At 40.1% G+C, this 17,860-nt stretch overlaps 2 protein-coding genes across 5 annotated transcripts in view; one reads left to right on the plus strand and one right to left on the minus strand.

Annotated features, from left to right (window-relative positions):
- The first annotated feature begins 376 nt into the window (after positions 1–376).
- On the plus strand, positions 377–5,233 carry LOC106486188 (testis-expressed protein 47-like). The gene is made up of 6 exons (XM_067306566.1): positions 377–677; positions 2,329–2,432; positions 2,817–2,881; positions 3,796–3,997; positions 4,419–4,578; positions 5,051–5,233. The coding sequence occupies exons 1-6, from the start codon at positions 377–379 to the stop codon at positions 5,086–5,088; spliced, it is 870 nt and encodes a 289-aa protein (XP_067162667.1). The 3' UTR covers positions 5,089–5,233.
- Positions 5,234–5,329: 96 nt separating this feature from the next.
- ARHGAP17 (Rho GTPase activating protein 17) overlaps positions 5,330–17,860 on the minus strand; it is a 51,189-nt gene continuing 38,658 nt past the window's right edge. The window contains exons 14-22 of one of the 4 annotated variants that reach the window (XM_067306631.1): positions 17,527–17,640; positions 17,079–17,170; positions 16,790–16,946; positions 15,298–15,540; positions 12,801–12,964; positions 11,778–12,398; positions 10,772–10,795; positions 8,615–8,659; positions 6,157–6,240 (exon numbers count right to left, since the gene is read on the minus strand). In XM_067306631.1, the coding sequence (XP_067162732.1) occupies positions 10,773–10,795; positions 11,778–12,398; positions 12,801–12,964; positions 15,298–15,540; positions 16,790–16,946; positions 17,079–17,170; positions 17,527–17,640 (1,414 nt within the window). In that variant the 3' untranslated portion in view covers positions 6,157–6,240; positions 8,615–8,659; position 10,772. Of the gene's footprint in view, positions 6,241–8,614; positions 8,660–10,771; positions 10,796–11,777; positions 12,399–12,800; positions 12,965–15,297; positions 15,541–16,789; positions 16,947–17,078; positions 17,171–17,526; positions 17,641–17,860 lie in introns of all 4 variants that reach the window. The other 3 variants (XM_067306630.1, XM_067306633.1, XM_067306629.1) reach the window with 3 other exon arrangements.

Consider the following 17,860-nt stretch of genomic DNA (forward strand, 5'->3'; position numbering starts at 1 on the left):
GGCGGCGGCCGGGCGCCTCCGCGGCCCCCTCAGTCCCCTCAACGGTTCCGCCGCGCTGCGGCCCCTCAACGGCTTCGCGCGCGCCGCGGCCTCTCAGTCCCCTCAACGGCTCCGCACGCGCCGTAGCCCGCGCCGCCCCTCAGTGACTTCGCGCGCGCCGCCCCGCCCCTCGGTCCCCTTAACGGCTCCGCACGCGCCGTGGCCCCCCCGCCCCCCCCAACGGCTCCGCGCGCGCCGCGGCCCCTCAGTCCCCTTAACGGCCCCGCGCGCGCCGCCGCCCCTCGGCGCTCCGCAGACGCCGCAGCGCCTCCTGCCCCTCGTCGCCTCCGCCGGGCGTCGCGGTTCCCCCGGCCGGTGCTCCGCGGCTCTCGGGGTCATGTCGGGCGCCCACCCGCCGCGGGGGCGGCGGGACTCGCCGGTGCCCGCGGCGCTGGAGCGGCGGAGCCTGCTGGCGGCGCGGCTGGAGCGGCTGCACGTCGCGGGCCAGGTGGGGGTGTGTGTGTGTGTGGGGGGGCGGCTCTGCCCCCGGCGGGCCCGCAGCGCCCAGGGCCGCGGCGGCGGCGTGAGCGAGCCTCGCCCCTCTCTGTCCGCAGAGCCGGTTCCCGCTCCACAGGCTGGTGGTGGCGGCCCAGCTGGGCGAGGGCGCCGAGGCGGCGGCCGTCACAGGTGGGTCACAGGTGGGTGCCCGCAGCCCCTCGGCTCGCGGCCTGGGTCGCCAAAGCGCCGCCGCGGTGCGCCCGGGGGCAGAGGGGGATGTGGCGGTGCGGGCACCCCCAGGCTCCCCGGCAAAGCTGTCGCAGCGCGGTGACACAAGGTGCGCCGCACAGGCGCGACCCCAGGCATGCCCTCGCCCGCAGACCCGTCCCCGCTACCCGCTGCAGCGGGCACACGGGTTGTCGTCCTCGGGTGCGCCCTTGCTCATCCTGAAGGCTTTTTTTCTCCCCCTCGCTCCGATTAAATGCGGGTACCTGTTGCCCTTGCATTGGCGTGCAATGCACTCGCCTTCTCTCTGTCCAGGATGTGATATGTTAGGGGTTTCAGACCAGCCCCATAAGGACCTTTATTTTTAAGATAAAGGAACTAACTACCGAGTTAGGCAGCAGTTTCGTTGAAAATCCAGTTCATACGGGGCAGGGGGTGGCTCTGGCACGCACAGCTGCAGTATGACTGTACTTCCTTTTAGGATTTAGAAACCAAAGACGCATAAAAAGTGAAACCAATGTGCACAACTAAAAATGGTGTTTCATGACACTGAACTGAAAAGACATGAGAAATTAACTTGCAAATTTCTTCCTATACTATACGGAAGTTCTGGTTTCACTGACTACTTAACAGTTTCCCTTTACTGTAAAGGGTAGTTCTGATGCTGTACACCAGAGGGAGCTGACTTTATCCTCAATTCAAGTTTTGAAAAGGATTCTTAAATATAGCTTGCATTATATATACACATGCTGGTATTCTACGTGATCTCTTAGGTGACATTCTATTGTTGTATTTCATTCTCATCTTTTATAAAATCTCTTTGACTACATCAAAACTGTAAATATTGCATAATTGTAGCAAAGTGCCGCATACCAAAGTCATGCTCATTGCATTGCATGTATAATGGAGTGACAGTATGGACAGCATACAGCAGTGATGCATGTAAGCCTTGCAGTAGCACAGAAAATAAAAAAAAAATACCATTTTGTTAAATAACATAAAGAGAATTATCACTTAGGATCCTTCCTTAGCAAATAAGACACAAGTATTATAATCCCTGAGGGGAAAAAGAGACTTCATTTTCAAAATATAATACTGCTTTTACAACCAACTTTCAAGTATGACTTTCTCAGCAAAGTAATTAATGTATACTGAATGTTTTGTCTGATGAGTGGGATACATAAAGTTGTTTTTAATAAATAAATATATTAGTGCCAATGTCAAGCAGAGGCAAGAATTTGACTGCACATGCAAAACTTCTGAAGTGCTCTACGTTCAGGGCCTTCAGGTAATGTATTTAAAAGCAACTACAGCAACAAAGATGTAACTACATCTTTACAGTAAATAAATGCTAATGGGAATTTCACACTTCAGCCACTTAAGACAAATATTGCAGATTTTGGTGCAGCTTTAAGAGCTAATATGAATTGTGTCGGTGCATATGTCAAGAAAAGATTCCCATGTTAACAATGCTTTTACATTTTCTCTGAATAATAAAAGCATAATCTATGAATCTGTTGTCTGTGGCAGCAGAGAGAAGAATATGGAATAGGACATACAATGCTAACTTGGTGGAACAATCACTATAAGCCATATGACAAACTGCCAATTTTACTTTTGAAACAGGTTACCACAAAAGACTGTTTGAAAATGCATTAAAATGCCACTCAGGAGAACAAGTCTCAGGTCTACTTCTTCTCTATTCCAGTTGTGTTCTTCATGTAATAGAGGTAAGTTATGTAAATCCCTTTTGGGATCAAGTAGCTTGATTCACATTTATACAAACTGGGGTTCTAAGATCCAGCTAGCTGCAAATGAATAGTCACATCCTACTCCATACACAGGGTTAAAATAAGAGCTAGGACCTTAATAATGATGTGGTGGTGCTGGTAGCTTACCTCTGGATTTTTTTCCACTCTGTTTTCAGGTAACTACCCCAGAATTTTATTCTGACAGTCAGACAACTTTGCCAGAGCTAGTAGGAACAATATGCTCTGTCCTCTGTGTTGGCAACTCAAAGGGAAAGCCCATTTACAGGGCAGCTGATGAATTTTTGTTTTCACAACTATTTTGTAATATGCAATTTCATAAAAATTCTCCCTTTTCCTTTGCAGTCTTGCATTGGTACAATACATCTTATCATCCAAGATTTAGCTTCTCTCCAAAATCAAGGACATAAGTAAGTGTTTCACATTAGCTTAGTTGAAAGAAAATTTGTAACAGAAGTGGTAGAATGCTTCCTTTAAGGTTAAATTGAACATTAGCTATGATAACTTATTTTATTTTCGCATTGAATAACTGTGGACCACAGTGTAAATAACATTTTCAAGTTAATATGACATGCATCCTTTCTGTATGCAGGGAGCAGTTGGCTAGGTGACACTGGACTCTTGCACAGTCCTCTGCATTGAAGTTCATGTTCAAGTTGCCAAGACTTCAACTGTCAAGAGTGTTGAAAGGTTTAAGAAAATAGGAAAATTCATTCCTTAGTTCCAGTTGCCTGCATGATTTCTGTATCCTGCTTTGTAAACACTTGTAAATATACATACTAGAATTCTAAAGTCATCTTCAGAGTGTTAGTCACTGCCTTCCAGCCTGCTATTTCCACTTTCAACACTGCCTACCACTTACCACAGAGTTCAACCAATTATTGTCTTCTCTAGCTTAACCAGTACATAGGTTCCTCTATGGCCCCTTATTTATTCACTGAAATCTGGGCTCATGAAAGCCACATAATTTTCTTGTCTGTAAAAGGAGTTTCTGTCAAAGAAAGCTACCATCATACCCTTGCATTTATTAAACGCCTGCTGCTCTTTTGCCTGTTTCTTACTGTGACATTTGACCAAAATTGTTCCTTCACAGTCTGCTCAATAACCCTGCACAGTATGTTGCAGTACAACATGAAAAAGTTTCCTATGGCTAGATCCAAAATTTAAAACGACTGGGGAGAAGGTGCTATGATAATGCTGTATGCATATAATGCTGTAGCATAGCTCTGGAATGCAAACGGATCAATGCTTAGCTTATGAAACTCAAACATCTGGTAAAAACTCCTTGCTGTACTTAAGGATGGAATTCACTCTTTCCACTCAGTGCTTTACTCCAGGAAATTAAAGTTTTAGTGGTGTCGCATAACATCCCAACCAGACTGTTCCCAGACTGGTATGTTACAACAGTGACGCCTCCTGTGACATATCTACAAGATGCAACACAATCACAGTCTACAGTAGAGGTAGTCGCAGAGTGTCTTACTCTCCTCTTCAAACTGGCAGCCTATGTTCCAAAAATGTTCGAGGTAAACTTTAAATACCTATGCTATAAGAATTTTACTTGCTTTACCCCCCAAACCACACCAGTAAGCAGATGTACTTGTCTTTCAAATACAGTTTACAAGCATATACACCTGCGAGAATTCTAGACGCTGTGTTAAAATGTTAAGGAAGTCCACAATTTTATTTTTATTTGGTGCAGCCATTTTAAACTAATCAATTGTACTAACATGCTTAAAGCCAGTAAATGTCACTCATGAAGTAATATGTTGCTTTCTACACTCTCCTTATTGCTGTGTACTCTTAAGAATAAAGGATAAAGTTATATTTGGTAAACAAGGGATGACAACTCCAGCCCTGCTGTTCTTGGCAAGTTTCCTTCACTGTAGTTGTGTCATAGCTCTGTTTTTATTGTAACTGTACTAAAATACACTTTTTATTATCAAGGACAACAGTGACAATCTGAATAACAATCTGCATACTCTTGCACCTGAGCTGCTAATCCCAGCAGAGACAATTAACTATTTGTGTAACATTGAGGAATGTGCAAGTCCAGAAGAATTTCTGAGAATGTATTTAAATCCTTTGCAACCTGCTATGGATTCAGGTACGCTGCCTACAGTTTTAGGGATGAAGGTCAATTTAAGGCACAGAACTAGAATTCTGGCTCATAACACTGAGTTTAGAGCTGTAGGAGTTTGTTACAATGCTAGTGTAGGAACAGAGGAAGTTAGGTCTACATCTACTAATGGGATGGATCTTTCCTATTTAGAGATGTCTAAAATAGGAAACAACCAGGGCAGCCATTGATACTTTCAAACTGTGGCACGAAGGAGATGGTGACAAGATAAATATATTTAGTCACCAAGTACAATGTATCCTGTCAAGGTCTTTAGGAAACACAGTTTTATTTCACAGGTGAACCTGCGGTCTCTTTTAATACCTTGACTAAGATGTATTATAGAGTATTAGGGAATTCAGAGGTTAAGTAAATTACTTTTAGCTAGTTATATGAATGTTATCTCAATTCCTTCTCAAGTGACTAGTCTTCTCTTCCCCTCCCTCCCTCTCATTCACAGAAACTGTATGGCCTGCCCCATCACATTTCTTTGCATGATATGGGCTGTATCCAGCACTCTTCTTTGCAGCTGGACACATTCATGTCTACACATTAAGGAACAGATGCACATTCATTTCCCAGTATGCTGCTTAAAAGAAGATCAAGCTGAGCTGCCAGTGACTCATTAGTTTAAAAAGCCCAGGGCATAATTGCATAACTTCCAGTGTAGAACTTTTGTTTCAAATGTACCACAGAAACAGCAATGTTGTTTGGAGACTTGAATAAATATGCCTTCAGCTGACAAAATACAATCTTTAATTTTTATAAATGTTCACCCAACTGATGAATCCAAACAGATGTCTAAAATTCTTTCAAAATTCAACCATTTTCAATAAAAGCAAAAACTCTTCCACAGTTTTATTCTGAAACAGTTTCAGGTTTCACATAAACAAAGCAGGTTTGGTTAATACAAATAACTATGAAATAAGGATTAAGTACTGATCATTAAGGAGCAATGAAATGGTTAAAGATACAGTAAGTTTCCTTCTACAGTATGACAGTCCTTCAAGGCACTAGAATACATCCACAGTTTTGACTGGCAACTGATAACCAGCAGTCACCAAGAGCACTCTGGCATTTTTTGGTTCATATTTTAACAAGAATCTGCAGCAAATCAGTGAGGGAATGTCTCTTGCAAGGCATCTCCTTGTAATGTCTAAGAACTAGAAATAAAAGTCTAACCGTGACATTAAGAAGATTATTTCCATAATACATGCACTTTAAATAACTAATGTTCTGCTGCTTCTCATTTTGGAATTTCTGCTAATACCATTGGTATTAGCAGCAATTATGCTTCCTATGCAAGTTTCTGCAGTAATCAATTATTTCCATTCAAGATTTTGAAAACCATTGTTCAGACACAGATCATTAAACTTCTTCTGAATGGCTAAGTCACCTTCTCAGTGGTGCACAAGTCAAAACTCTATACAGTTTTGCCATATCGTCAAAAGAAGCTTTTCACTGTTAGGTCTGTTAGTTTTCCACCAGGAGAGGAAAGTTGAAAGTTTTAGAGTTTACTTTACAGAGCAGTGCTTTCTGTATCATTGTCAATATCTAGCATGAGGTGGTTGTGCAGTTCTTTGCTTGCTGTCTCTGTAAGAAGCTCTGAAGAAGGGTTTTGAAGTGGTTCTTGAATACTGGAATTAGAGTCTGCACAAAAAAAATGGAATAGGAAATTTAGCAGTCTGGACAGTGACATCTTATTCAATATTGTGTTTCTGGTACATTTCCTTAGAAAGAAAATGGAAAGGACAGATCAAAGGCTTTTCAAACACAGGGCTGGCACATATGTGCATGTGCACACATGAACACAAAAAGGCTAAGCCAAACAAATAAAGCTTATGGCTGGGTTGCTTCTCCTACATACCTTTTTAGTCATGTACATAACAGAGAAAAACATTTCTTTTTCAAGAATGGAAGAAAGCAAGTATAATTTGATATGAGATTCCTCAGTGCCCTGTAGAAGTGATACTTCATTTCAGACACTGACATCAAATCAGGATTGGTCACTCAGCAAGAAGTTTGGCATCTAGATGATCAACCAGCTAAACACCACCTAAGATTTTTTAGAAGTGATGGGAACATGTATGGTGTCAAAAGGAGGCACTGTCACCCCCCCCCCCCCCCCAAAAAAGGCACTGAATGCATACTAAACTTCTTTCCTGTGCATTACAGGAACGTTGTATTTTTTGCCCTTGATTAATGAGGGGGGAGAATTTTGTCCAAGCCAATGACTTCAAATATTGCACTTCTGGTGACTGACTGCACTAGTAGTTAGAAGACCAGAAAAATCCAGAACAGCTCACAATAAATGTAAATGAAAATATTAAGTCAGTATTTTTGAAAGCTAATTTATAATATGCCACAGACTTTGCAGCAGAAACATCGCCTATCACAACACAGCAGCTGCTCCAAATGGAAAACCATTTAGATCACATAAGTCAATAAAGAATCCAAATAGAGACTTTTTTTACACTCAGGTGGCATAGACAGGCATCCTTTAAAGATCTCAAACCACATCTCAAACATTAAGTCTGAAACTTACACATTTGTAAGTGATTTGTGCTAAGTTGAAAGCTTCTGTGCTAAACGACATGGAAGAGGCAAAAGCAGAAATAGAAGAAGTCTGAGTGCAGCCTCCCCTGCTTCCTTATTTCGGTAAGGGTCCTGTTGTCTAAGGGTAAACAGTACGCTAGTGAATTGCAGTAACTTTGTATTAAATGATCCTGTTAATTTAGTAGGCAGAACTCGTGTCTGACACTGATTGGCTTGTCTTGCAGAGGATTGTTAGATGTCCTCATCCTTATTACTGAAACTCAAAGATTCTATAACCTTTCCTATAACATAAATTCCAGGATTTATGTTTTCTTGGGAGGGTTGATCTATACATATTCTCCCAAGTCTCATATCACAGCCTTGGGAGAAGAGTACCATATTCTGCTAAGAAACTGTTAGTATTTCAGTCATAAGTGAAATCAACCAGAAGGCACAGAACAAACCATCAGTATTGTTACAAATCGTTACATCCATCATCTGGGTGAATCTTAGATTCCTCTCCCCAGCCCCTATTGTCACTTAAATAAATAAATCAATGTCCTGGTTACTGAACTGTATCTAGTAAGCAGTCTTATAGGAGAAGACACATAGGTCACACTATTTGCTCAGTAGGCCTTTGATAGCAATGAAGAAAACAATTACTGGAGATACTTTAAAACCAAACCTTTTCACTTAATTTCACATTCATGCATTTAAAATAAGTCTCTGATCCACAAAACCAAGTTTTCATAACATTGGCAGCTCCCTTTTATCCCAACTACAGGGTTTGTTTCTACAACAGATGAAAATGTAAGTACTTTTAAAATTAACTTTAAACTTTGTATCTTTCTGTAGGCATTTTTACTATTGTTATCTGATGTAATATGATAACGATCAACAGCTTACTCAAAATGTTCTGCACTGAGCTTGACTGTAGAAGAGATGAGCACAGAATCTAAGTAGCTGGGCCGCTGAACTCTCCCCAGTAGCTAGCAGTACCTACTGTACTGTTGATTTTCATTTAAAGTACAGTTGAAAAGGAGTACTTCAACTTCAGAGGCAGGCACAGAAGTTCTCCCTACCACTACTGCATATTAAGAAGTGAACCAGAAAAGGAGGTAACTGAAAATGTGAGGTGACACAGAAAAGGAATATTTGATTGTGACAAACAAATGATACAGCTACTTCAAATACAAAATGAACTTTTGTATAAAACACATGAATTTCCAGGTATAAATGTCTATTAAGTGAAAAACATACAGCATGAAACTGGCCAGTCAAAACATGAACAACTTTATACATTCTAGTCTTCAATACTTTTAGTATGTTAATGTAAGAGCAAGCATAAACCAGAGCCATTCTTTTTGCATGCTACACTAATGAGAATGCAAGCAAGCAGTGTTATTTGTGACAGGTTAGTAGTGGCCATTAGCACACACATGATTATGAATTAGCAACATTTTTGGCCAATCATATGCCTTTTCCTTACCATCAAACTTTCCAATACAGTTCATACTGAATGCTGGTCAAACATCTAGATTATTTAATGAAATTTTTGATTAGAATATTCTTTCCTAGGGCTCATTACTTTAAAGCCATAAATAGGATTTGAAGCATTACTAAAGTCCAATACATGGACAAAGGAATTCAACTGTATCCTGAAAATACTTCAGGATTCCAAGTTCTGATATTATGACATTTATTCCCATATGTTTTCCCTTGCTCCACTATTTAAGGTTAAATTAAAAACCAGTTACTTCACACTGTAAATTAGGTGAGGCAGTTTATAGTATCAGTGTTTAAAAATAAATGCTTATATGTGCATGTGTAAATGTTAGAGCAGATATTCTTATGTAATATGCTGTGGTGTTAAGTCTCAGCAAATATTAATCAAAAAAATTGATCTGGAAAAAGCAGATGATCCTGTACTGAGTGTACTGCTGTAGGTAAACCTACGTATCAGTTCAACTTTCAACTTTTCCCTTTTTTTTTGCAAAACGTACTAGATTTTCTGGGTTCTTTTATCAGATTTGCTAGAGAATCCATTAGTGTTAACTTTCCTTTACTGACTTTGCTGCATGGCAGCTTTCATACTATTGTTTACCTTACACAGCTTACACTGCCAATTTGCTTTCTTTCACTTGAAAGGAATAATAGCAAGTTTTTTCAGTTTTAACACTACAAGTTGACAATCAGACCTTGATTTCAATATATTTTTTAAAATGCATCCAAACTACAGGATGGTCCAGTGTACCTCTGTTGTGCCTTTAACTGAATTGAAAAGGAGCTATCCCTGCAGTTCACCATTTAAGTTGTAATTCACAATTCAGATATATTTGCAGTTGTGCCAATCAATGTCCTATTGCAGATGGTTTGTTCATATAACTTAACTCCCCTCCTCTTTGTCCCTCAATGAAGCAGCTCTGCAGAGCAACTGGATATTACTTAAAGGGCAAATATTTCTCCTGTTAAATTGGGGTAAGACAAACTCTGCTTAAGTGTCTGCTATCATTAAAGCTTTTGCATCAGAACCAGAAAAATTCCAAAATGAAAAAAGAGGCAGTCAACCTATGAAACAGGACTTAGAAAATATGGTTAAGCCTCTTGAAGTCTGACTCATCAGCAAGGTTTCCAATCTCATTTCATGTGCAAGTGCTGTAAAGATCCAAACCCCAGCCTTATTTCTGAATTTGGTTTTGAAATAAATTGCCCTTTTATTTTAGGGATACTGACAAAAGAACAAGGTTATGATCAGGTAAGAGTTTGTTGTTTTAAAAAGCAGAGCTACTTTTCAGTTGTTTAAAAGCTCATTTATTGCTAGTTTCTCTTATTTAAAAAGTGTACTTCCAAGTTGACTCGTCAATCCAATACTAATTTCAGTATCTTTCCTGAAAGCTAATAGTCACATCTTGAGATAATTCAGGAATGCAGCCTCAACATTTTCAGCCTGTCATGCAGTTGTTACCTTAAAAAGGCATCACCTCTAAACCATTATATATGAATAGTAAGATTATTAATATGTATTGTTTGGCAGTTACGGTTGAACAGACTAGTACTATTAGTGAGGCCTGGGTTGACAGAATGCAAATGCAAACATGCCAGAATGCAGAGATGCTGCTGGGTGCTTTTCTGCAAAGGGATTATTTAGTCACATGAGCATGTATTTTGCACAAATAAATCCTAAATAGTTAAAAAATAACTGAAATCCTAAAGTGAAAGCTACATTAAAAAGAAAAACCCACACGCAAAATGTTGAATTGAAGAAAAAACATGAGCTGCAACATTTGCCTGCACTGATGGGAACACACTTATTTTAAACAGGTCACTGCTTCATACTTTACTCCTGGAGTGGTAGTTTTGGTGCCTTTGCATCAACACTTTTAAAGTGTTATTCACTTCATTTAAGGGATATGGCTATTTTTATGACTTGTTTTAGGGATTAACTTAAACAATGTTCACAGGACTATTAAAATTAAGCATAGGTCTTAATATCTCTTACAAACAGAATGTTATGTGGTAATGAGATAAAATGCAGGGTTGACAGAGAGCACATATTCCAAAGCGCATATACAAAATAAAGCTACAAATAAAATATTGCTGTGCAGGAGCATTTTAGCTATATTGCATGTTTCTGGTCAGTACAAACCTTATTCGCAGTAACCATCCCCACCTGTGAAGGCATCATGGGGTACAGCTGTTAGGCATCAGAATAAACTTTGCATTCCAAAACATTAGTCTTATTCTAGAGACACTGCAGCATCATTGGAAAGTTTTTAACCATTACTGAATAGAAGTAGATTTAAAAGCATTAGTCTCTTACATTCATTGCCTTTTCCTTCAAAAGTACCTAAAATAAGCAGAGACTCAGCAGAACATTTCAAGATCTGCTAGTTTTTACCCTGTCTTCAGTTGCATTTTTTCCAATATTTAAATGAATGTTACCCCTATCTAACAACTACAAGCTTCATGAAGTTCCTATGAGAAGACAAAAAAGTTGTCTATGCTTCACATCTCAAAACAGAAAAACAAGGTTGTGTTCAAAATATGAAGATGTATCTAGAAATTGACCTATTACATATAATTAATATATTTGATTCTTCAACTTCTGTATATCCAACTTAAAAGCACATCAGAAGGCTTAGTTTTCAAGGTAAAACATTCACTGCATTAGTATCTTCTCTATTACAATGGGTATCAAACCCACCAAAATACGTTGGCCACTTTTGGCATTTTATCTTCTGCATATGCTGAAATACACTATCCTTGGGCTGCATCTCCCTCCTCCAATGATTTGCCTTTTTAACAACAGATGCATAAGCATGACAGACTGCCATAATGTAGAGGCCTGAGAAAGCCCAATAGTTTTGTTGCTGTAATAATGTTTTGCTTCCAAAGCAGGAAAAAATAAAGCAAACTAATACATACTCCCCTCTGCCCCTCGAGGAAAACCTTCACTATGGAAGATGCTGCCCCCAATCCTGGTGCACCACAACAGGCATGGGTATTTTAATAGGGCATCAGCAATTAAGTATTTTAATTGTTATTTGTACTTTCTACATTTTCCAAAAAAGGCTAATTTACAGCTACAGACATTACTTTCTTCATTTCTGCTCCCTGAGGAGACACTGATGATGATAAAATAATCCACTTACCTGTTACTATTTTGGAAGCTGTTTGCGTGGCATTTGTAATACCACCATCTCCAGCTGAATGAGAAGTAGGAGGATGAGGTGGTGGCGGAACACTAGGTCTGTTCCTGGGTTTTGGTACTGGCCGTGGCCTTGGCAGCGTACCAGTGTGAGGAGGAGAGTGAGACTGTGAGGTTTCTTGAGTAGATGGCTGTGGCTGTGACAGTGGGGAACTAGTATTATGTTTTCCTAGAGGGGGTGTATCGGGTGGTGTTGGAGTCTGCGGAGGAGTGTAACAGGGCTGCTCTGGTCCGTGCTCACTGCTAGGTGCAGCAGGAGGAGATGCTTGACTGTTTGATTTGGGCTGCAGTGGAGGAGTAGCCTGTGTTGGGGGCTGTGGTGGTGGATGGCTGGGAGCTTGTATTGGGGAAAGGCTGCTAGAGTATCTCCGAGGTGCAGAAACCTGGGAAGTGGAGGTCTGGACTGCTCCTTGGTTTGCATGTTGACCAGGAGGAGAAGAACTTCTAGCAGGTGGTTTTGGAGAGACAGAAGGTGGTTGAGCAGCTGAGGCAGAACTTTGACTTCCTGGCTGCCCTGGTGGTGGATTGGCTGGCTTGGGAGGTGCTGGTGCAGGCTTCTTAACAGCTGTTAAGATAAGAGATGACATTTCATGGTTGTGTATTGTCAAAGCAAACTCCTGAAACATATGAATTAGTAGGACAAAAGAATATTAACGTATATTATCAAAATACAATGGTGCATTATCAAATAAAAATGATAGCCGTATGAAGCTACCAAAATGCATACACAGGTTTACTAATCAATAGCCTTTAAGCGATTTAATTAAATAGTGTTGGTAACATTACTACCAGCATTCATGAAAGAGCCCAAAGATGCATTTAGCTAGACCTTAGTGAAATGTAGGTGAATTAAACCATTGCCAGGAATAAAGGACAAGAGATACTGGTAAAGTTACTTTAGAAAACATTTTGTCAGTACATTAAGAACTGGAGCTTAGTGGTTTTAAAACTGAATTAAAACACACACCTCGCCTCATTGAATGGGGACTGGGACCTGCTGCATTCTGTGGCTGATTAACAGAAAGCTGATTAGTGCTACTTGTTGATTGATTCTGGACAGTGCCTGCATGTCCACCATTTCTTGGGGGTGGAGGAGTAGCTGAAGATGCAGTGTCCTTAGGTTTTGAGGTACTGAAAGTTAAATAAATGAATTAGAAAGTGATCGTAAAATGCCACACCCAGATGAACTGCACCCGTTAAGGTTTACATTATGAACCGTGTTCTACTTCTGAACCTCAAGTCTTTTAGAAAAATTTCTGTACTGGCTGATATTTAATAACAGACTGAACACTCCTAATGCTCTTCAAAGAGCTCCCACGTAGGTTTCAGGCAAATCTGTACAACAGATTATTAATTACGAAAATTAAATTGGGAATCCAAGTGGTTTTGCAGTATCACAATACCTGTTTGAATGAAATACTCATAACAAGTGTACAGTCTCCATGCCATAGCATCCTCAGTGCCTTTGGAAATCCTTTAAATAAAGTCTCCCAACGTGAAAGTTCAAATAAATTAATTCTCCCATTTCCTCCCCCGAATATACCTATCATCCTAGTAACAGCCTTTTTAAAATGTCCTATCGCAGCATCACATCAAATTCATTGGCAGTTATCTGGTATATGTAGCTACTAAGGACTAAGTGAGGGCAATCTGTGAAGCTCTGTCAGGAAAAACAAACAAAAACCAACACCCCTCCCCCCCCCCAAAAAAAAGAAAAAAAAAAAAGAAATCCATGAAAGACATAACCAGCTTGCTACTATAGTATACAGACAAGGCGGATGCAGTCCTCACTGCTTAAAACCTTGGAGCCGTTGGAAGCCCTCAGAAGGCTCCAAAGACCGCAAAAGCAGAGCGTGGAGACAGCAGTGGTTCTTTATATTTCTTTGGCTGGCCGAAGCCTTCCCTCCACTCTACCTGAAGTTTAGCTTTTACCTTGCTGCAGCTGATCAAGGCAGCCCGAGGAGCTTTTTGTCTGCGAGGGAGCTATCGCAGCATAACCTCCGAGATTCAGGTCAGGACAAGTCAGGCTCTTCCTGACCTTTGGCCGTGAAGGCGATAGGACTTGGGGAAATAAAGTACTCAAGTATGAGCTAACTGAGGTGCTACTAAGCAGTGCCCCCTCCTCTTACTTCCTATGCACTTGCAGTCTTCATTCATTTCTCTGTACTTAGAATCTCTTGCAGTATTTTACTCATCTCAAGACAACTAAACACCTTTCAATCACTTCTACTGGTACACTATAATACTAATTTCTCCAGATGCTGTTATTAAATTTTAAATTACTTCAAGGCAGAGTTTGTGCAGATTTTAAATGCAGCTTTTAGACACTACATTCAAAGTTTCATTTTAGGCCCTTATACCATAGAAGACACCTGTGGAAGAAAAACTAGTCTGCAGGAGGTATCTGAATGAGGAGTTGTAGCTCCAGAAAACCCCAGCTCCCTTAAATAATCATCTGTACTTATGAAATAAAAAGTTTTAATATACACTTTAAACAAGTTTCAGGTAAGCTAGAAAAATTACACTACTCTTGCATTTGCTTGAACTGTTAACATCTCTAATGTGGTAAGTATTTTCAAAGTTAGAAATCTGGTGGCTTTTGTCACAAACACATTTGCAAAAATGTCTGCTGACAACAAAGTTATATGCAGAAGAGTCAGTGCTTTGTAGAACTCCATGGTGGTATTTTACTGTACTAATCTGTGTGGGAGATTGATATGTGGAGAGCGCTACAGGCATTTACGTGTGGTCTGCTGTCCCTCTCAGACCACATGACTACTGAAAGCAAAGTGCTGCTTTCACCTTATATGAAGGGAAGATGCAAATCTACAGCAACTAGTCTTGGAATCCACATATAATAATACCTGGGATATGATTGCACAGCATCTCAATATTACGTAGCACAAAAACCCCGAATACATGCTTACGCTAAAGAAACTAATATTGAAATGTGATAAACTGACTTCCAGCTTGCTAGCAAGCAAGTCTGATCATCACTAACACTCACTACAGACAAAGACAACACAAATCCAGGTAACGTACAAAAACCAAACAAGCCCCAACACGTTTCCAGTATTGCCATTGCTAGCTTTTGTTCTTTCAGCAGGAAACTGACAGCCAGGTTGCACGGACACCTCTAGAGTACGACTTGCAGCAGTCAATACCGCTGCAGTAGGGCAGATAGCAGAAGGGCAGTTTTTTAGTATTTTTCATGATAGTTTTTTTCCAAGTATTCTCTTATTTTAGAAGATCAATTCCACAACAGATGTTCAAATTAAGGTTGTAAATACATGTAGCTAGAGATCTCTTCTATAGTGCTTTTTGCCCATATCTGAAGATACTTTACATGTGGCAACATATACTCTAATTAGAAGAGGTGCTTTATGAAGCAGATACATTTGACATATCAGTTTGTTGCTAAAGCAGCCTGCTAAGCCACTGCCAGCAGAAGCCATACCTCTTACCTGATATCCTCATTTCCTTGACTTTGTAACTGTTCTGCTGTGCCAGCAGAGAGAGCAAAGCCAGCACCCCCTGGGCTTGTTTCAGCCACAGAAGCCTGCGAGTGCTGCTCCGCTCCAGACTGAGCCAGCACGCCAGCCTCCGTGGGTGGAAGGGGTGGCTGGAAAGCTGGGGATGTGTGCTTTCTATTTATAGTGCCACATCTCCGAGGATTCGCTTGGAAGTCCATAACCTTGACACCAAAGCTACAGAAAGAAGAAAGAGTAAACACACCATGCAAGCCAACTCCAGATAACTAAAGCACCAGGACAACTGGATGTTACAACCCACGAAGACAAGGGCAACCCCCGTTGCTTAGCATGCAAAGCAGCAACAAGGAAAGCTTCTGCTTTCTGCATATAACACCATAAATGTTAAGACATGCAACGATACTTGGCCTGTCCACACAGAGGGGTAAGCTAAACATAAGTGGGACAAACTATTCAATTACATTTGAAGACAGACATTGATGACAATGAGGTCGAACGACTCAGTAATTTTAAATGTTAATACATATATTTCCTTAGGTACCGGAGTATCTCTTTGAATGTTTTGCCAAATGAATTTTGTTTTTATTACACACAACCTCTAGGTCCTTGTACATACTTCAAGACAGACTATCAAATAAGGCCGCTGGATGTACGCTTTTATGATTTGTGTTGTTTAAAGCAGAAAAAAAGAAAAGTACCCCTATTTAACTATGGATAAACAGACTGAAATTCTAATGAATTTCAGAATGTACACAGCACATTAATTCTAAAAGTGAATTTTATCCCTGTTGTATTAAAGACAGTGAACCTTGAATTGATTTTCTTCTCTTCCTTCTGCCAGTGCTGATAAATTCACGTGTCTAACCATAGTTAACATTTAGGTAACAATTTAACATTTGCATAAATAGCTAAAAACAAAACAGCACATCACTTGAATATTCATGATATGAGTGATAATAAATGAGCATTACACTACATGTTATATGGGAAAACAGCACTTTTTTTAAAGCATTCTACTGTCTGCTGTGGTATACTGTACCATCATCAAATCAGAAGTCTTATCATGAAGGCACCAGGTAACACCACCTCAGCTTATGGGCTTTGGAAAGAAGCCATGGAACATCAGAAGTTAGATACTCATAGATGTTACTATATACACACTTCTGTCTCTGGATTTCAGACCCCCAGATCTGTAACAGGAAGATGGTAACTGGAAGCAGCAATTATCTGCTTGGCTTTTAATCATGCATTGAGTATAACCAGAAGGAAATACCAGTACATTACCTTTGAACCTTCCTCAGGCTGCAACAACATGAGGGGAAATAAATCACTAGTGTTATCTATACTATTTCCATAAAATTCTCCTCCTGAGACCAATACAAGTGTGTCCAATTACCACCTCCTTAGTAGTCCAGCTCTCAGGAGTGGGCTAATGTTTGAAAATTAATCCAAGAACGAAGCATACCTTTCCTTCTTCAACAAATCCCCTTCCATTACAGCCATACTAACAGGCCTCTTCCGTTCCAGTGTCCCAGATTCATATTCATTCCCAGTGTGTGACAAGTGATTTGAATTAACAGCAGGAATTGCAACAAATGCCCCAGACACATTGAAATCTTGATCTGGAAAAAAGACAGAATGCATCAGAAGACATGCATCTACAAAACAGTGCCTCAATGAAAAAAACTATTGAAGTTTTACCTGCATAGGGCTACCACGAATACAAAATTCGTTATACTATGACAAAAATTTACCTCCAGGGAAGAACCAGTCTGCATGCTGAATAATTGGCTCAATAATTGCTACCACATGGACTGAAGTTGCAGCTGCCATTTCAGCAAGGGATCTGTGGAAGAAATTCATAAAACAGTTTATACAGAATTCCACAGTAAGAAAATACAAGAAGTTTTCATCTTGCCTAAATGGCAAATTTTGCTAAGCATGATGTATCAAGACTCTTAAGTACTACATAAAAGGCAACTTCACACTTTGATGAAATTCAGAATATTTAATAACGTTTATAGCATTAAAGAGTCCTAAAAAGATGCACATCTAAAGATTATCTGGATGTGCAGTTTGAGAAAGCATGCTTAAAATATTTATTTTTTTTAGGCAAATACTCTGCATGATTTAGAACAATCTGATGAGAAACTCTGCACCTTCGTATAAGTTTTGTTTTGAAGCATTTCTAAAACAACTTACCCTTCATTCTTTGCCCATAACAAGTTGGGGCCCAGGACTATTGCAACATTGCTGGGTGTCATTTTGTTAATATCACTGTTTTGTGCAAGCTTTGCTAAAAATTTGATTAAATACCTACAAAAAGGAAAGAAATCATTGAACTATAGCAGCAGGAACTCTTCCCACACAACAATATATGCTAGTACATTGCTGATATTAGGACATAATTAGTTTTTATGGCAAATAATAGTTTTGCTGTTCATTTGAGAGGCCATTACAAATGTAGCGCATTGCTTGGTGAAAACAACTAAGCTAAACTTCAAGAACTCCTAAAGACAACTTCCCAAAAGACAGA

The sequence above is a fragment of the Apteryx mantelli genome, chromosome 16 (genome assembly GCF_036417845.1).
Source record: "Apteryx mantelli isolate bAptMan1 chromosome 16, bAptMan1.hap1, whole genome shotgun sequence".
Taxonomy (NCBI): Eukaryota; Metazoa; Chordata; class Aves; order Apterygiformes; family Apterygidae; genus Apteryx; species Apteryx mantelli.